The sequence below is a fragment of the Nyctibius grandis genome, chromosome 5 (assembly GCF_013368605.1).
Source record: "Nyctibius grandis isolate bNycGra1 chromosome 5, bNycGra1.pri, whole genome shotgun sequence".
NCBI lineage: Eukaryota > Metazoa > Chordata > Aves > Nyctibiiformes > Nyctibiidae > Nyctibius > Nyctibius grandis.
This window is the reverse complement of record NC_090662.1, coordinates 15,864,204-15,880,561: the sequence shown is the minus strand read 5'-3', so window position 1 is coordinate 15,880,561 and position 16,358 is coordinate 15,864,204. Positions and strand designations below refer to the sequence as shown.

The window sequence follows — 16,358 nt, the reverse complement described above, 5'->3', positions numbered from 1 at the left end:
TTGCTCTGCTCCTGTGTGCAGGAAAAGACTGAAATGTGTAGGAGTTCTAACTTTATGGTTTGAAGAAGAAATTGGCGGGGTATGGGCATGTCTAAGTGACATCATTTGCTGACTCATTAGATGCTAGCCACCAGGGCTGAGACCTGGAGAGGAGCTGGTAGGGTTGCAGGGGAGGAGAAGGCTGAGTGACGTACTTCTACACTTTTAGCGGCATCACTCAACAAAATCCTCTTCATACAATGTAGGAGAAGATGGGAGGTAATGAAGGACAGCATGACTAGCTACTGAATGATGTCACCACGCATCTGCAGAGTGGATGGTGACAGCTACGTCACTGTGTCTTCACCACAGAAGAAACTATTTGTAGCCAGCTTTTAGCCAAGGCAATACCGGTTTTCTCATGTGATTGCTGAATTAAGTGATGAGGAAGTCAGATGGAGAAGGAGAGAGGGTGTGATGAAAAGAAAAAAGGTAGAGCTAAAAAAAAAAAATAATCTTGAAAGTCTTTAACGTTCAAGAGGTGAGCTTGCAGACCAGCAAAGCACACTCTGAATTTTTCATCAGCAATAGCTGATTATGATATAATTTAAGTGAGACATTAATTGGAAAAAAAAAGGCAGCAGAGAGGTAAATAACTTTACTGATTGCAAGATCAGATCTCATCTCTGGACAGACCTCTGCTTTATATAAATACCTCCATTGTTGTGGTTACTTTTAACTCCCTTCTTTCATATGGAAATATTTTGTCTATAGCAGCCAGAATTTTTTCTGATAAGATTTTTAGATTTTGTTATACTTACTCCTTTTCTCAAATCTTGCAGTACGAGTTTGTAGATATTTCTCCACCTTCCTTTCCAATCATTTATTGTTGTTGCATATGTATAATGTTGCTTAAAAAAAAACCCCAACATCCCATTTCTTCGAAGAACCGAGCAAAAACAAAGCAAGGGGATATTTTGACATGTATTTGCATGTGTGTGTTGTATGTTTTATCTATAAAATTAAAAATATTCCTGTTGGAAGTCCTTCAGTATTAGAAGGCTTTCATAACACTCCCTTAACTTGGAAGCACCTCCTATATTTTCTTTCCATTTTTATGAGTATAGTATGTTCTTTTCCTATATATTCCATGATAGATATTCAATACGTTTGTATTATACTGTAATTACATTCAGACTTTACAAAGACAGGCATCTGAAGAATTAAAGGTATTTCTGTTCCTTGCAAAAAAGAAAGTGTAAATAGAAGAATGTCCTTTACTTGGAGATTGTGGCTGAGTGCCAATTTATCAGTGTTAGGGTGTTTAGCATTTGTATCAGTTTAAATAAATACTTTTCTGTGTTACTACTGTGTCCACCCTTAGGGAGAAGCCCAGCAGAAAAATCCCCAGTGTCTTTTCATGTTGCTATGTAAATCCAGGGCACTGGCAATTAAAGATTGAAAATGGTATACGTGAGAAACACACTTGAAATATAATTAGAAGGTTCCTCCTTTTGTGGGCACTGCATGCGTGTTCTAAATTTGTCATCAGTACAATTTTATCTCCAATAATAATTTTCAAATTTAATTTTTCTGTATTATAGCTTTACTAAAAATGCTGTTTCTAAAAGCTTCAACTTGATCAAGATGTAATTTAAGATTAGGTAGATCTCTTTAGTTAGCTAAAATAATATTTTTAAATAATAAAAAGATGCTATATTAACAGGGAGTCATACTTGTTCTCAGGTACGATTGTTACAGCTTTATTGTTGCTGCTAGTTGTCTGTTACAATAGACAATGATTTCCTTCTGTATCAGGTTTTTTTGCTTTCAGTGGCAATGGTGATGGCAGCAGGAAGGCAGATCCACATGTGAGAAGCAGGTGTGATTACAGTTAGCGCATGTGCGTTTTGGGTGAGCGGAAAGCGGTGATGGTTTCACGTTCAGTTTCTTCTGCCAGCTGTGTGCTTCACCTCAGAGAAAGCAAAGGCGTGTGCAGGTGCCACAATGCAAAGCCTTTTCCTTGCAGTAGTCGATGTTGGTCTGAAAGGCTCTAACAGGATTTCAGTGTCCTTCAAGAGTTTGTATTGGCCCTTCAGTTTTCTTTTCAACAAAGAAGCTGCAAAGAGGGTGCTGAAGGATGGCTGACTGGTCGGATATGGAATTTTGAGGTTTGTTGTAATATTGGGAAAGTTGCTGTGAGACAAAGCCTTAATATTTCGTTCAGTGGTGCCAGTGATTCCCGGAACCTAGACTACACAGTGGACATGGACAGGCTTATTTACACACGAGTTTTACAGTGTCCACATGAAGGAACCATAGGTAAAACCAGAGTATTGGATGTTATTTGGTGAGTGTGGCATAGTACAGCTGACATTAGTATCTTGGTTTTGACAGTTTTAATGGCTGCTGAGGATGCTCCTCCTGCCGTCTTTCACAGACGTTCTTGTTCCACGGCACGCCAGAGAGAATTGAGTCGGACAACGGGACTCATTTCAAAAACAGTCTCATAGACAACTGGGCCAAAGAGCATGGCATTGAATGGGTATATCACATCCCCTATCATGCACCAGCCTCTGGGAAAATTGAACGGTATAATGGGCTGTTAAAAACTACCCTGAAAGCAATGGGGGGTGGAACCTTTAAAAACTGGGATAAACATCTGGCACAAGCTACCTGGTTAGTTAACACCAGGGGATCTATCAATCGAGCTGGCCCTGCTCAGTCAGACCTTCTACATACAGTAGAAGGAGATAAAGTCCCTGTGGTGCATGAAAGGAATCTATTGGGAAAAACTGTCTGGATTCTTCCTGTAATGGGCAAAGATAAACCCATTCGTGGGATTGCTTTTGCTCAGGGACCTGGATGTACTTGGTGGGTGATGTTGCAAGATGGTGAAGTCCGATGTGTCCCTGAAGATGATCTGATTATGGGTGAAACTACTTAAACCTAAACTGTATATTGTTGCTACATAAGTGTCTTTCAGGTTAAGACAGTGTTGATGAGACCAAAACTAACTTCATCAAGTGGCGTCCAATAACCTCCTCAAATCTGACATCTTTAACCTACAACCCGTGGACACAAACCATGACAAAAGAAAGACTACTAACCAGAGAGACTGCTGAGAGACTGCTAACCAGATGGAAACCCACAATCCTGAACCAAATGAACTTAATGAACTTTTCACATAAAGATGAATCATAGACTAGTGATATGTATATATATATTTGAAAATGAAAAAATACTGGTGATCTGAATATGACATGAATGGTATGGAATAAGGGGTGGAATGTCCTGGTTTGGCTCAAACCAGGCCAAATAGCCTTAGAGAACCCAAGGTCACTGCTTACGAGTAAAGAGCCGAAGGGGGTTGTACCTGCAGGGAGGAGTGGACGGGGCAGGTGACCCAGGATTGACCAGCAAGGTATTCCATCCCATACATGTCATTCTCACTTTCCTGTTTATCACTAACCCACTGCCTCCTGGAGGTGGGGCCCAGGAGGGAGGGGCCCTCCAATGGCCTGGTTTGAGCCAAACCAGGACACTTCTTCATGTAAAAACACTTTTGTTCCTCTCTTTTTCCCCTTGTCTGCTTCCTTGTAAACAATAAGGAACATCTTAACTGAAGTTTGACAGAGTTAAACCTCCCCAGTGTTCCTGAAGATCTATGCTTTTGGTAAGATGATCACCATGTGGACCTGTGTCCCAGTGGGGCACAACTCACTGCTGAAGTGGAGAGGTTTTCGACTTGCTTTGTGCTAAGGATGACACGTGCTTTTTTTGATTTAGCTTTTTCTGAGAACTGTTTGTCCTGCTAGGAGGCCAGGAAAGGTGAAACAAGTCCTGTCTCTTGTTCTAGAGGAATAGCACTGAGAATGTCCTCTTTACAGCCAAGAATTCAGAGAGTATGAGAGCCTGATGATCAGCTGGATAAGAGATGTTGAAAACCTTGCAAGAGTATTTGGAAAAGCCAGATATGTAGATACTGTGGTGATGATCACAATATAAACCTTTGACAGAATATACTGAAAAACATCCTGGGAATATCCTGTCAAAATATCTCAATTTAAGAATATTTCTACTGTAAGGATTTCTGACTGTAAAATTTATAACAAAAAGTAAAGCCATAAAGCTTTTTAGAACAGCAAATGATAAAAAAAAGTAAGGCTAAAGAGAAATTCTAACCTGGAGTTTAAGGTTATAACATGTATTCAATAATTGTGACTCAGTTTAATCCTTTTGGGTAAATCATGTAGCTTCATCTCCTAGGAGAGGCAGGAATCAGAGTGTGTGCAAGAATTTATGAGTCATTGCTATAGACTTTAGAAGGGAACATACGCTTGACTCAGTCTGGGTGAATAGAAACCTGTTTTTTTCTTAAGACTGGAATTTAATTTGTCACTCTGCAACATTAGAGCAATTTATTTTTTTATTGAATTTTGAAGAAAAAGTGCATAACAAATGAGTGGAAAAATAATAGTATTTGAAAATTTTAATAGCACTTAAGGCATTTAGGCAAATTGTAGACCTGAAAGAAAATGCTATTATCAAAAGAATCTTAACATAGTAACAATTGTAGACTAGACTGTAAAAGGAATAAATCAGAAATATTTCAGACTGGAAATCAGAAATCATCCATTCTGTATAGTGAATTAAGATAATACCGTAAAGACACTAGAAGTGATGTAGTTTGAGGGTGTGAAAAAATTAACATCCCATTATTATGCTGGAGGTTGAATTTCTTTCAGCTTTTGCAGAAGAGCTGACCATGCACACTCAGCAAACCATTTGCCTCACTCTAGACAAGGTTTGGAAAATACAACTAATCATTTATTGTGTTATAACTAACAGAGTAATAACTTCTTAAATCACTGTCTCTAGCTACCTTTTGTACAACTGTTCCCATATGGAGATGTTTTTTGCCTAGTAATAGGAAGCAATTGGCAGCTGATTTTGAAGGACAGGAGGATACATTTTAACATACTTAGTGAATATATTTTTTTTTTTCCCAGAATGGATAAACTTGTAGGACGAAGCTTTCTGTTTTCCATCTCTAAGAAATGTTCTCAGCTCTGTCCCTGTCCCCTCCAAACTAAACCTTTCTCATAAAGGTTAAATACATATAAATAATAATGTTAATACAATATATATAATATAAACAATATAATATAAATAATGTTTATACATATAAATAATAAAGTTAAAGACATAAATAATTAGAAAATAACAAGCACAGTCATATTTAGGGTTGATAATGTTCTTTTTGGTGTGCTTTACTGGTATTTAATCTGACAAGTTGTTAGAAAAAATAAGTTTAAATTTTGTATTTTTCTTTCTTTGAAGAATGGCTTTTTGTACAACCACAGTTTTTCAAACAAACATTGAGCAGAGTTGGTTATTGGGCTGAGACGGGAGGAGGGAGGGACACACACTTTTTTAAAATGGTGATTTTAATATTTCAAGTGTGGCATAACCTTAAAAGTTCTATTGTAATTTCCTCATGCCCTGAGCAGAAATATTATTTAGGATACTGAAGAGGAATAATACTAAGAATATTAATGTAATCTCCCCAATAGGAGCTGTTTTTCTGTCACTTATTCTTCAGTGAGGCAGTCACTGTCTTGTGTATCAGCACTGCTGTGAAAGTTATGCATAAGAGACCTGAAGAAGTCCATGAAGCTACTGGGTTTTTTTTCTGATTTCAAAAGCTTAGTAACATCTGGAAGAATGATTTATTTTAGGGTAATTATACTCTTTGTGCTTCCATACCACCCCATTTAATATTCACATGTTGATTTAGGCTTGCTCTGTGTTTGCGCCATTTTGAAACCCCCTGTGCCAGAGACTGTGATTCCAGCAGTTCACTTTGTAGAACTATTTCTTATTTTAAAAGTACATTATCTAAAAGAGATCAAGGAGTGAACCTCTCAAGTTGTGTGTAAATCTGCCTAATTTTGTCCTGTGATACCCGGTGCCTCATCAGGAGAATTGTAATTTATTGCATTCTCTTGTACTGTTTAGTATGTCACTTGTACAACAGCTGTCCCCAGCTCAAAACATAGATCTGTCCACATAAAATCAAGTTAGTAACACTAAAGTTCCTAATACATTTCATGGTTTCAAGGCTGAAAATTTACTTAGAATGGGTCGTTTGGTTAATTTGCTTTGCATAATATTTTCAGGTCTGTCTTTACTGGATTTGCGAAGCAGGATTATTTATTTTAACAGTAACACTGGAAGTACAGTCAACTTACAGCAGGATGAGAGTTTTAATAGGCAAAATGTAAGATCCAAGCAGCTGTAGCACTAATGTGACGTAAAGAAGGAGAAGACAATGGGGAATAGACTAGGATGGATATTGATGGAGAAGGAGATGTTTAAAGATACTGTAGAATAAAGGCTGAAAGCATCTTGAGCTTTAGTCCTAACATATACGCTGCACAGAAAATGGAAGAAAAGCACTGAACCTACTAGTTTATGGTCAGGCTAGATTAACAAAACATGTGGATGTGCCTACTTATGAATTAAAAACTAAGTATATTTTTCTTGCATCTGTTTAGTGTAATGTTTATTTTAAAAGGGATGTATGGAACTTTGTATAGCAGGGGTTTACATTGCAACAAATTGAAGGTAGTATGTTTAGCTGCCATTTTGTCTCTTCACTTGCTCCCAAAAGGAAATAAAAAAAAGTTGTATCAGTTGAGTTCTGCAATAGTGGTTCTCTGCCCTGGATAAATTTAATATGTGCACCATCAGTAAGATATTTTAATCTTGACTGATGAACGTGTTGTAGACCACCGAGATAATCTGCAATAGACACGATTAAGTTTTTAGTGAAACAGTGACTTCTGTCAGCTGACTTTGAAATAGCGGTGACTCTGATATCTACCCATATGTCATAGGGAACGGTTTGAGCAGTGTTGTATACCTTGTCTGCACTTTTCCATCTGTGTTTAAGCAGCACCTAGAGTTTTTTCTTTTGTTGTGGAGAACTCTCCCCCCCCTGGCCCCCGCCATTGGTAAAAACATATAAACAAAACTCCAGACTAGACCTGCTCCCTAGTTCTTTATTCCATGTTATGTATATATTCCTCAGAGGCGCCCAATTCCCATTCAGATTTTTTTCTTCTTCTTTCCCATTATTGAAATAAAATAGCTTCTCTTCTTTGGCTTGTCGGGAGAGTTTCTTCCCTTAACCTTTCTGAGGTAATTTGTCCTAGATTCATGGTGGAAACTTCATGTTTCTTGGAGCCTTTGGCACGGTGCTCTCCTACAAATCCCCTTTGAGTTTAGAAACTGCCAGCATCTCTTTGTAGGGCTCTCCTCTCCATTTTTCGAAGCCTCTGGTAAACAACTGGGCTAAAAAAAAAAAAGCCTGAGCACAGATTCCTTTAAATGGTTAGCTTCTGCTTTGCTTAGGTTTAAAAAAATAAAAATAATGATGATTATGAAGCCATTTTGGGCAGTGCAGAACCTTTCTGAGCTTGTTTTTTGTTTTCATTCAATCGCAGCTTGAATAGTATGGCTTTAGAGACTTAGTGTATCTGCTTCGGTCAGGTCTTGGTTGACAGCCAATTGTCTGCCACTTGATCTGTACACAACATAACATTACTCAAAGTGGGCTGATAAAGTGCATGGAACAACTGAGGGGTTGGTGGCAATGACACTGCAGCCCATACCTGAATTTATTGTTATTTTGTCGCTTGGGAAATTTATTGTATTAGCTGCTGTTTTGGGATTTGCAGACACTAATTTTCATTCATTTTCATCTTTTTTTTAGACAGAGTGTTATGATCGATTCCTCTGGATGTGGTTGTTCTTACAGTGCCATCTTTTTGTTGCTTCTGATATTAGGACATTACAGAAATCTTCAGTGAGGACAAAAGTGCTTGCTCTCTAAGCAGATGTTCACCATACGTCTGTGAGCTGATCAATACAGTTATCTAATTAACTCATAAAAGCCATTAAAGGTGGTGTTCTTTGAATCTCTAATGGGTGTCGGTCGTGAATAGCCCAGCATTTACCTCCGTGCCACAGCACTTGAGGTCAACCAAAAGTTGAAGTGCTCTCTGTGTCAGGTTAGAGGGGCTTGAACCAAGAGGCCTTCAGGAAGAGCTGCTCGGTTATAAAACTTATTTTTCTTCTTTTTCTTTTTTTACTTGGAGTTTAACAAATATTACTGTAATTTGCATTCTTCTAGGCTGTGAAGGCTGGTAGAGTGGGTGGTAGGGTAACCACCATTTGGAGGGTTTTTTCTTTTTTTATTTGGACTTGGGATGCAATTTGTATATTCTAATAAATTCTGTAAATGAGCCCAGATTTCTGGATATGTAATTTTTAAATAATCAAAATAAACAATTGATAATATTGCTGTTCCTGCAGCCATTTTTCTCTTATGGCCTAAAAGGCACTTAGTGTAAAACTCATCTCTCTTATTTTTGTGATACTATTTCCATGATCAGTTTTGTATCAGGAGTGATAATGGTGGAATCAGCCTGACCTTGAGGGTGCAGTATGGATGTGTAAAGGTACAGACTGGCTTTTAAAAATAAATAAAATGAGTCCATTTGCAAAAATCTCAGATAGCAGAGACGAAAGATAGATAAATCCCAAATAAGAAAATATTTCAAATTGACAGGAGAGAAGCAGAGAGGGGAAAGAGAAAAACCCCCAAACCTTGTGATGGAAGTTTTATCAGCTTGTGGAATGGAACACTCATTAATGATGCTAGAATTTGTTTTTTCTGTGAAGTCTCATTTTATTTAAATTCTTCTTATCGCTATATTAAATAAATCTTTGTTGCCACTTTGTTGCCAAAAGTGAAACTAAACTGTGTGCTGGAATACCATCAGAGAGAAACGTCTTTATGCATCTCTTAGAGCATCCAGGGACTTCAAGTTTGCAGTGAAGTAACTTATATCTTGGATTTTATTTTTAACATCTTGTAGTGTGTTGTTAGCAATACAGTGTAAGTGTAATAATCTCTAGGCATCCATTGAAGAGCCTATCTGGAGGCTTGCTTATGGAATGGATCGGTTGATCACTTTATTCCAAGTTCTGTGGATTTTGTTTTGCCATAAAATCCTGCCTAGTTGATAGCTGTTTATATAATCAATTTAAATTTTAACAGGGTTAAGCATCTTCAGAAAGAATTAAAAAAATTGTTGGATTATGAGGTTGAGGAACATATTTAGTCAGTCATTGTTGAGGGTCTGTGGTAGGGGAAATGAACTTTAGTTTGCACCTCCAAATTGTCAGTTTTCTCTCTGTCCAAAAGTGAGGGTAAGCAACTGAGAGAGCTGCCTTCTAACATTCCTTCATACAGAAGGGGGAAAAAAAAATAGCAGAGTACTAAAGGGATAAACTTTCTCCACAAAGCTGTCCAAACCTTTAGTCTCCTCCATCCCACAAAAATTTCTGTGGGGTAGCTTTTAGTACTGACAACACAAATGTGTTATCACAATGTGTCATGAAGCATCTTGTTCTTGTTGAACCATATTGGGTCAGAGTATGGAGAGAATCCATAAGGAATTGCAGGTGTGCTGGTCCTTAAGAAAAAAAGTACATATACTTTCTTTTAACCTATGTAATATGAAGTAGTCTATATTCAGAGGCTTGTCAAAGTAATTTTTTTCTAAATTTTCTTAAAGGCAGTCTCTTTCAGAGAAGTATTTTTGCAGTGTTCTGAATACCTGGTTGAGTCCTGCAGTAGATGCAGTACAGCATCATTCTTAATGCTGTCAGAATTTTTTTCACTGTAATGTGAGTGGGTTTTCAGTGATCAGGTAGATACTCAGTATTTTCAGTTCTTAGCCACTGTGTGGTTCTAAGTTGTACTTAATAGCCATTTTTCTAAGTCTTAATAGTAATTTTCAAGACTGCACTTAGTACAAAATTAAATAATTTTGTGTTTGGGGGTGCTCACTGGTGTTTTATCATGGGTTGTTGGGTGGTTTTTTAACTGAAAAAAACCCCAGTAACTCAGGGAGTTTAGTTGATGCTGTCATCCCCTCCCAATAGCTGGAGAACTGAGGCACCGAGGGAAAAATGCACGTGGCCTAAATGAGAACTGCTATGAACTTTAGGTAATGAGGTCAAAGACACTAGATCAGCAAGCTTATTCTCCAGCACCCTGCAGCTCTGCAGCTGCCCAGAACCTGGGGAGGTTTCCCAGCCACCAGCCTTGGACATTCATGTGGCAGCTGAACTTCTGCTTGTGTTGGGATGTGAGTATGGTCTGCTCCTCCTGGTAGCTGTGACCAGAGGAGCACCTGCTGCCTGGGATGGGCAATGGTGAAGGAAGTTTGTCCTTGCAGTCACATACTGGAGCCAGTTGTGGACGTACTGATGTTTCAAAGATACGTCCTGAAAGCTCTGAGAAGGATCTACTTTGGATGTGAGAACTGAGGTTCTTGGAGGTTTCTCCGGTCAGTATGTTTTGGGAAGAACAAGTGACATATGCTTAACTGGGTGATGATCACTGCTAACTTACAACCCTTCCACCAGACCATGAGGGTGATAAACTCATTCAAGTAGTAGTAACAATTTTTTAACTTGGGTAAAAAAATCTAGTTTCTCTTCTTTCTTTTGTTTTCAGAAATTGTGAGGCTTTGTATCTGAAATATGTGTAAAGAAAGAAGGAAAGAAAAAGTCAGGTTGAAGCTCTCTCATTGTAGAATGGTTAATCCCAAATAGTTAAAGTTTATGTTGGTTGTAAACAAGTGGTCGTAGTCTTAAAGTTGCACAAGTCTTACCAGTATTTCCATAGGTGGCACTACGGTCTCCAGTGAGGATAGGATCATAAAATGATGCTCACCTTCTTGACATTATTCTTTGGGGTTTTTTTGAGGTCACAAACCTCTTGACTCCAGAGCTCCTGGTGAATTTGTTTTTCGGCAGGCTCTCTGTTCTGCTTTGGCAGGGTCTTGTGGGAGAAGCGGCGTGGGCCAAGGGTGCGTCTGCCCCTCGGCAGCATTCGGTGCGGGTGTCGGTGCCGGGTGCGCTGCCGGGCGGTGTGTGTCAGGACAGCGGTGAGGCACCAGCCCAGGTCAGGCTGGTGGCTGCTTCCGCTCGGTCCTAACAAGTGCTCGGTTGGTAATTAACAGATATTAACAAAAAAAAAGAAGGAAAATTAAATATTACTTTTCAAAGTATATTTGGAGGAAATTAGGGGCAGGGCACTAAAAAACACAATCCAGGTATGCGCAGCGTTTTCCATGCCCGATTCCTAACCCATGTGTGAAAGTAGTGATTTAGTGCTTCATTCTTTGTGACAAAAATGATTCTAAGAGCCATATTTTTCAGGGCTTTTGATCTGAAGGTTTCCGAGGGTGTCCAATGCGTCTTAGATAACTAACCGGGAAGATAATCCGTGCCATAAATCCTTTGTTTCGTTTTTTTCCCCTCAGAAACTTACCTCCGCACACCCGCTGGCAGCGGTGGCGGTCAGACTCGCCCGGTAACCGTGTCAGCTCCGGCTAAGGAGAGGCCCCCCGCCCCCACCCCCCGCCCGCGGAATGGTTGCGCCCGCCGCCGTGCCCAGTCATGTGCGCGGGCCGGCGCCTCCCGCCTCGTCCCCTCAGAGCGCGGCAGGGCCGGCCCTCGCGCGAGCGACCGTGGCTGTTGCGGCCTCCTGCCGAACAAAAGGGCTTAGGGAAATAAAACCGTTTGGTTAATAAGAGTTTGGAAAGCGAGGGCAGGCGGTCTCGGTTGTGAATATTTTCTGATTTTTCCAGAAATCAAGCAGAAGATTGAGCTGCTGATGTCAGTTAACTCTGAGAAGTCGTCCTCTTCAGAAAGGTACAGCCGCATCTCCTGCATGAGCGATCGTGGTGTGGCATTGCCGAGCAGCGGCGCAGGGCGCTTTTTTTTTATTTTCCTTGTCAAGTTTGCTACCATTGTGTACGTACTGCATGCTGGTTATTGTACCGTGTCCATCGAACCTCTCTGTCTGGTTAAGCTTTGTGCATTTTTTGCAGAGATTTATTGATTTCTTTTTTTAGTGAAGCCTCCTGGGCTGCAGCATGCGAATCATCTACAGCAGGCTGCCGGTCTGTGTGTGCTGCTGGTGCAGACCCTGCTCCTTCTCACTGTCATGCAAACAGCATCTCGATTGCTAAATTCCGTTTTTAAAGACCTCGCGTTTTGTTGTTGTTGCAGGAAGCCGTTCCACGGTTGCAAAGGGTTCCTTTCAATTTAGATGCGTAGGAAATATAACTTGGTGAAGCGTTTCATGTCCTGTTATGTGGAAAGGGAGTGTCCTTGGCAAAGTAGCTCAGGAATCGCAAATCCTCCAATTAGTCACATTCTGTAAGATAGATGCGATCCTTGTTCAAGTCTGTGCTAGGAAATGGAGCAGTCGCTGCATGCAGTAATCGTTCATGCCTGCAGGTAAGGACAAAATGACTCAGAAGTGTTTTTAAAGCAATTATTTTATCTGTCAATCAGATCATTACAATTTCAAGTAGCTGTTTCGTTTTAAAGAAATATTTCGAGATACTAAACGCACATTGAAGTTTTCTGATGTGAAATAACCTCCTGGTGATTATTTTGTTGATTTTAAATGATCCCAGCGCTGCTCACTTCTGTTTTGCTTGCAACTGAATTTTAGGAGATATTTTTGTTTTCAAAATTGCTTAAATCCAGAGCAACATAATGTAATCTTTTTTCAAATTATTTACAGCAATCATTTCCACTTATGCAAAATACCATCCAGATGTTCTATTTTGCCATTTTAATATTGGATGTTGGCAAAAAAAAAATTTTTAAGCACTCAAACTGTATGTTTAGTTGAGATTATTATCTAAAGTACATTTTATTGAATGGCTCAGCATAGAAAGACATGATAATGCACTGAAAGCTGTCTTAAGGAAACAGGCTAAAAGACATCTTTCAAAATGAAAGAGTGGTGTGTGGCATGTGTGGTTTTAATAAACAAAATGAGCAGTTTAATTTGATTTATATTTGTGTAAGATACGTAGAAGCAAACTGCATTGCCTTTCACCATCTATAGTATAACAAAATACCAGCAATGAGAGATACAGAAAATGGTGGGGGGGAATGGGTTGTTAAGTCACCTCTCCAAAATGGAGAAATATAGGAAGAGCTTTGAGAGATATTTATTTATTTATTCAAAACTAAGAATCATGAAAGAAAATTATAATGTTTATTTGTTTACCTCTGTCCCACCCTGATGCCTTGAATTTTTAAATACAAGTCTAATAAAATGGTGGTGATAACAGAGAGGATGATGGGGTGAAAATAGTAAAGGAAACAGGTGTTAACTTGATTTTTGGAAAGGCTTTTGTTGGCATTGCTGTAGCGGAATTCGGTATATAATATAGGTATTTATTTTATCAATATGAATGTTATGCAGCACCCTAAAACTGATCAGTCTGTTTTTGAGCAAAACATGCACAGAGTTGAATTAATGGTAGTCCTAGATGAATAGGTCGCTGTAAAGGATTATAACACATGATTAGAAGAAGATGCATTTGTCTGAGATCCATTTAAATGCCATTCATTTAAAAAGTAAGATTTTATGACAGCATGATGCATTATCTTGTAAGAAAGATTAAAATGTGAATGTTGTATATGCACATAGATTTCTTATGAGGATTTAAATATGTGATACTATTCACTTGGAGATTGATTTGACAGATCAGCTGCACAATTTACATGGTTATAAATGAAAACAACTATATATTATCTGAGATTTTTTAAAAAATAACCACATTCTTTTCACCTATCTAAAAATAGACTGAATTTTTTTGCAAGCTGTTATGAAACAGTGCTGTCTATCCTATTAGCTGCGATTTTCTTTCAAGACCCTTTCAAAATTACTGTATAAGATATTTTTAAGAAAAAAGTACAGTATTGAGTGTCTGAACTGCTAAACTCTCCTCAATCTGCTGTATAGCAAAATTGCAGTGTGTGTTCATACCATACAGACATGAAAATATGCATGTTTTTGACAAACACTGAAAGGGAATTTGTACTTGCCTATTTTTTTTTATTATCAGTTTTTACCCTTGCTCCTAGTGGTTGGACTTTTTGAAAAGCTTGAGTTCTCTGGGTGGAAATGCCGGGTGGAAGATCTGAAAGAGTCCATGGCTTGTTTCTTGTTTTCCCCACTAGCAGAGGCTGCTATAGCAGGAGGGGAGGGGAGAGGAGGTCCTCTGTGCATTTGCAGAAACTGATGAAGCTGGAATAGAGAAGGAATGAGAGAGAAGCCCGTTACTTGCCTCTTTCTTTGGTTGGTCTTTGTTTTTACAAGACAGTTTAGTGTTGGCTGTCATGCTCACTGGGCAAGTTCAACATGTTATCCTGTCCTAGAGGAAAAAAATGATGAGAAGGAAGCTGGAATATAATGGAAGGTTTGGCTGTTATGGAAGCTCAACACGTTAGAAATCCTGCAGCGTTCTCTTAGGATAGTTGGTTTTTATGTTTTTTAAGAGGCTTTTAGGAGACATTAGCAAGAAAGTGAGATGAAACCTTTTGTTGAGGATCCTCTGAAATGTTAAAAGACATTACAGCCTTGAAAAGTAAATTAATCCTTCTTTTCCCCTTACCTCCCCCCTAGAAAAACTGTAATTGCAGATGGGGGGGGGATACGATGTCTGTGTTTTGGTGTGTTATGGGATATTTCATTAAGCAGACACAATCAGAGAGCATCTCTTTAAGTTCTAAATTTCTGAGTAGTTAATGCTGCCCGTGTAGGTGTTAGCAGCCTGTGACAAAGTCCTCGTTCCTTGTTGATAAGGTAACCCAGGAAACTACAGATGCCTGTGTGCACATGGACGGTTACAGTGGATCAGGTAACCTACTGTAACTTGTAACAATTGATTTGTTTGGATGTCTGAGCTTTAAGTATACCATGGAAATGTTTTCCTACAGCATGCTTACAATGTGAGACACACCTGGTTTCTTTATCTAATAAATAGTAATTTATCTACTATGTACCCCCATGTTCTTTATGTTTCAGTGGAGGCGTTGTGAGCTTACTTGTCCAAGCCTTGCAAATGTCATTAGAAAGCAAGTAGCAGCAGCCAGATGGAGGAGGATGGTCTTTCAAGAACCTTCCAAGAAAGCAGAAATACTTTCATTTCTGTTGTATGAGTTACGCACTCTTCTCATGTACATTATAGTCAACCCTTTGAGCTGTACAGATTTTCTTTTTTTGCCTTTTTAAGGACTTTGTGGAACTCTTTGCAAGTTTCTGTTCTGTTTTGTTTTGAGAAAAGTCAGTTCTTCCACCTGGATCACTTCCTGCTCTTTAGGCTGCAGACCTAATGTATATAGTATTTTTCATACTTTAGGACAAAGAACTCAGTATTTTTTTAGCTCCGATTTTTGGATTCTGAATTTATGTCATCTTAGCAATGCAGTTTGACCACAGGGTATTTACTGGTAAAGGTTATTAGCCAGGCTGGTATGTCTGAAGTATTTGACCTGCTCTTTTCCCGTCTTTCTGCAAAGGTTGCATATGCATGTTTCTTTACAATGAATTTCTGCTTCAGTGTTTTTGTAAAAAAATTACTAGCAGCCACTCATGAGCAGTCTTGAAGTAGATAACCGGTGTGTGTATAATTCAGTTTTCATGATTTTGAGGGGTTTTATAAATAGCAGTGAAGGGAAGATACTTTCAAATGACAGTCGAACAGCAAATTTTGTGTTATTCAATGTGTAGAAGTATTTGAGGCGGGGTGGTGCAGGCAAGGTTTAAGAACAACTGTTTTGTGTGTGTTTGGGTTGTATTTTGTTTTGTTTTTTTAGCCTTGAGCTATGTATACCCCTCTCTCTCTCTGTAATTTATCTTTGCAGAGCACATTAATGTATTTCTCAGTGCTTTTACGTGGTTTCTTCATCAGGTCATGCCAAGAATGCAGTCAGGGATAAAGTAAAGGAGGAAGAAATCTAAAATAATGAGGAAGAAAAAAAGATGGAGACTGAGTACTGTCTGCTTCGTTTTCTAAGAAGAGACCTGGTGTTAGTTGTTACAAGAGGCATTGTGAAACATATTATAATGTTGAAGGATTCCTTCAGGTTTAGGAACATGTGGGATTTTTTTGGTTCTGTGGGGTTTTTTGGTGTGTCTGTTTTTCTTTCTTTAATTTAATTGTGGATGCACTACTTCTTCTAAGGCAGAAATGTCGCTTGTGATGAAGTACAGAAATAAAACACGTTTAAAAGTAGAAGAACCATCAGCTCACAACATTCAGTATGAGCTGACGTTGCTGTGTGTCAGATAAATATTTTGGAATAATTATTAGATAATGGGGCATTATAAGATAATAATTCTATTGTTATTTATGTAACTGACACTGAAACAAAAAAATCATTATCAGAATAATGCAACTATTTCATCAATTCCACTAACT

At 38.7% G+C, this 16,358-nt stretch overlaps 1 protein-coding gene across 7 annotated transcripts in view; it reads left to right on the top strand.

The window, feature by feature from the left end:
* SRPK2 (SRSF protein kinase 2) overlaps window positions 1-16,358 on the top strand; it is a 156,281-nt gene that overhangs the window by 41,550 nt on the left and 98,373 nt on the right. The window contains exon 2 of one of the 7 annotated variants that reach the window (XM_068402437.1): window positions 11,715-11,778. The exons of 4 other annotated variants lie outside the window; for them this stretch is intronic. In XM_068402437.1, coding sequence (XP_068258538.1) covers window positions 11,741-11,778 — 38 coding nt within the window. In that variant the 5' untranslated portion in view covers window positions 11,715-11,740. Of the gene's footprint in view, window positions 1-11,564; window positions 11,779-12,308; window positions 12,370-16,358 lie in introns of those variants that run through there. 2 more of the 7 variants (XM_068402436.1, XM_068402435.1) reach the window with 2 other exon arrangements.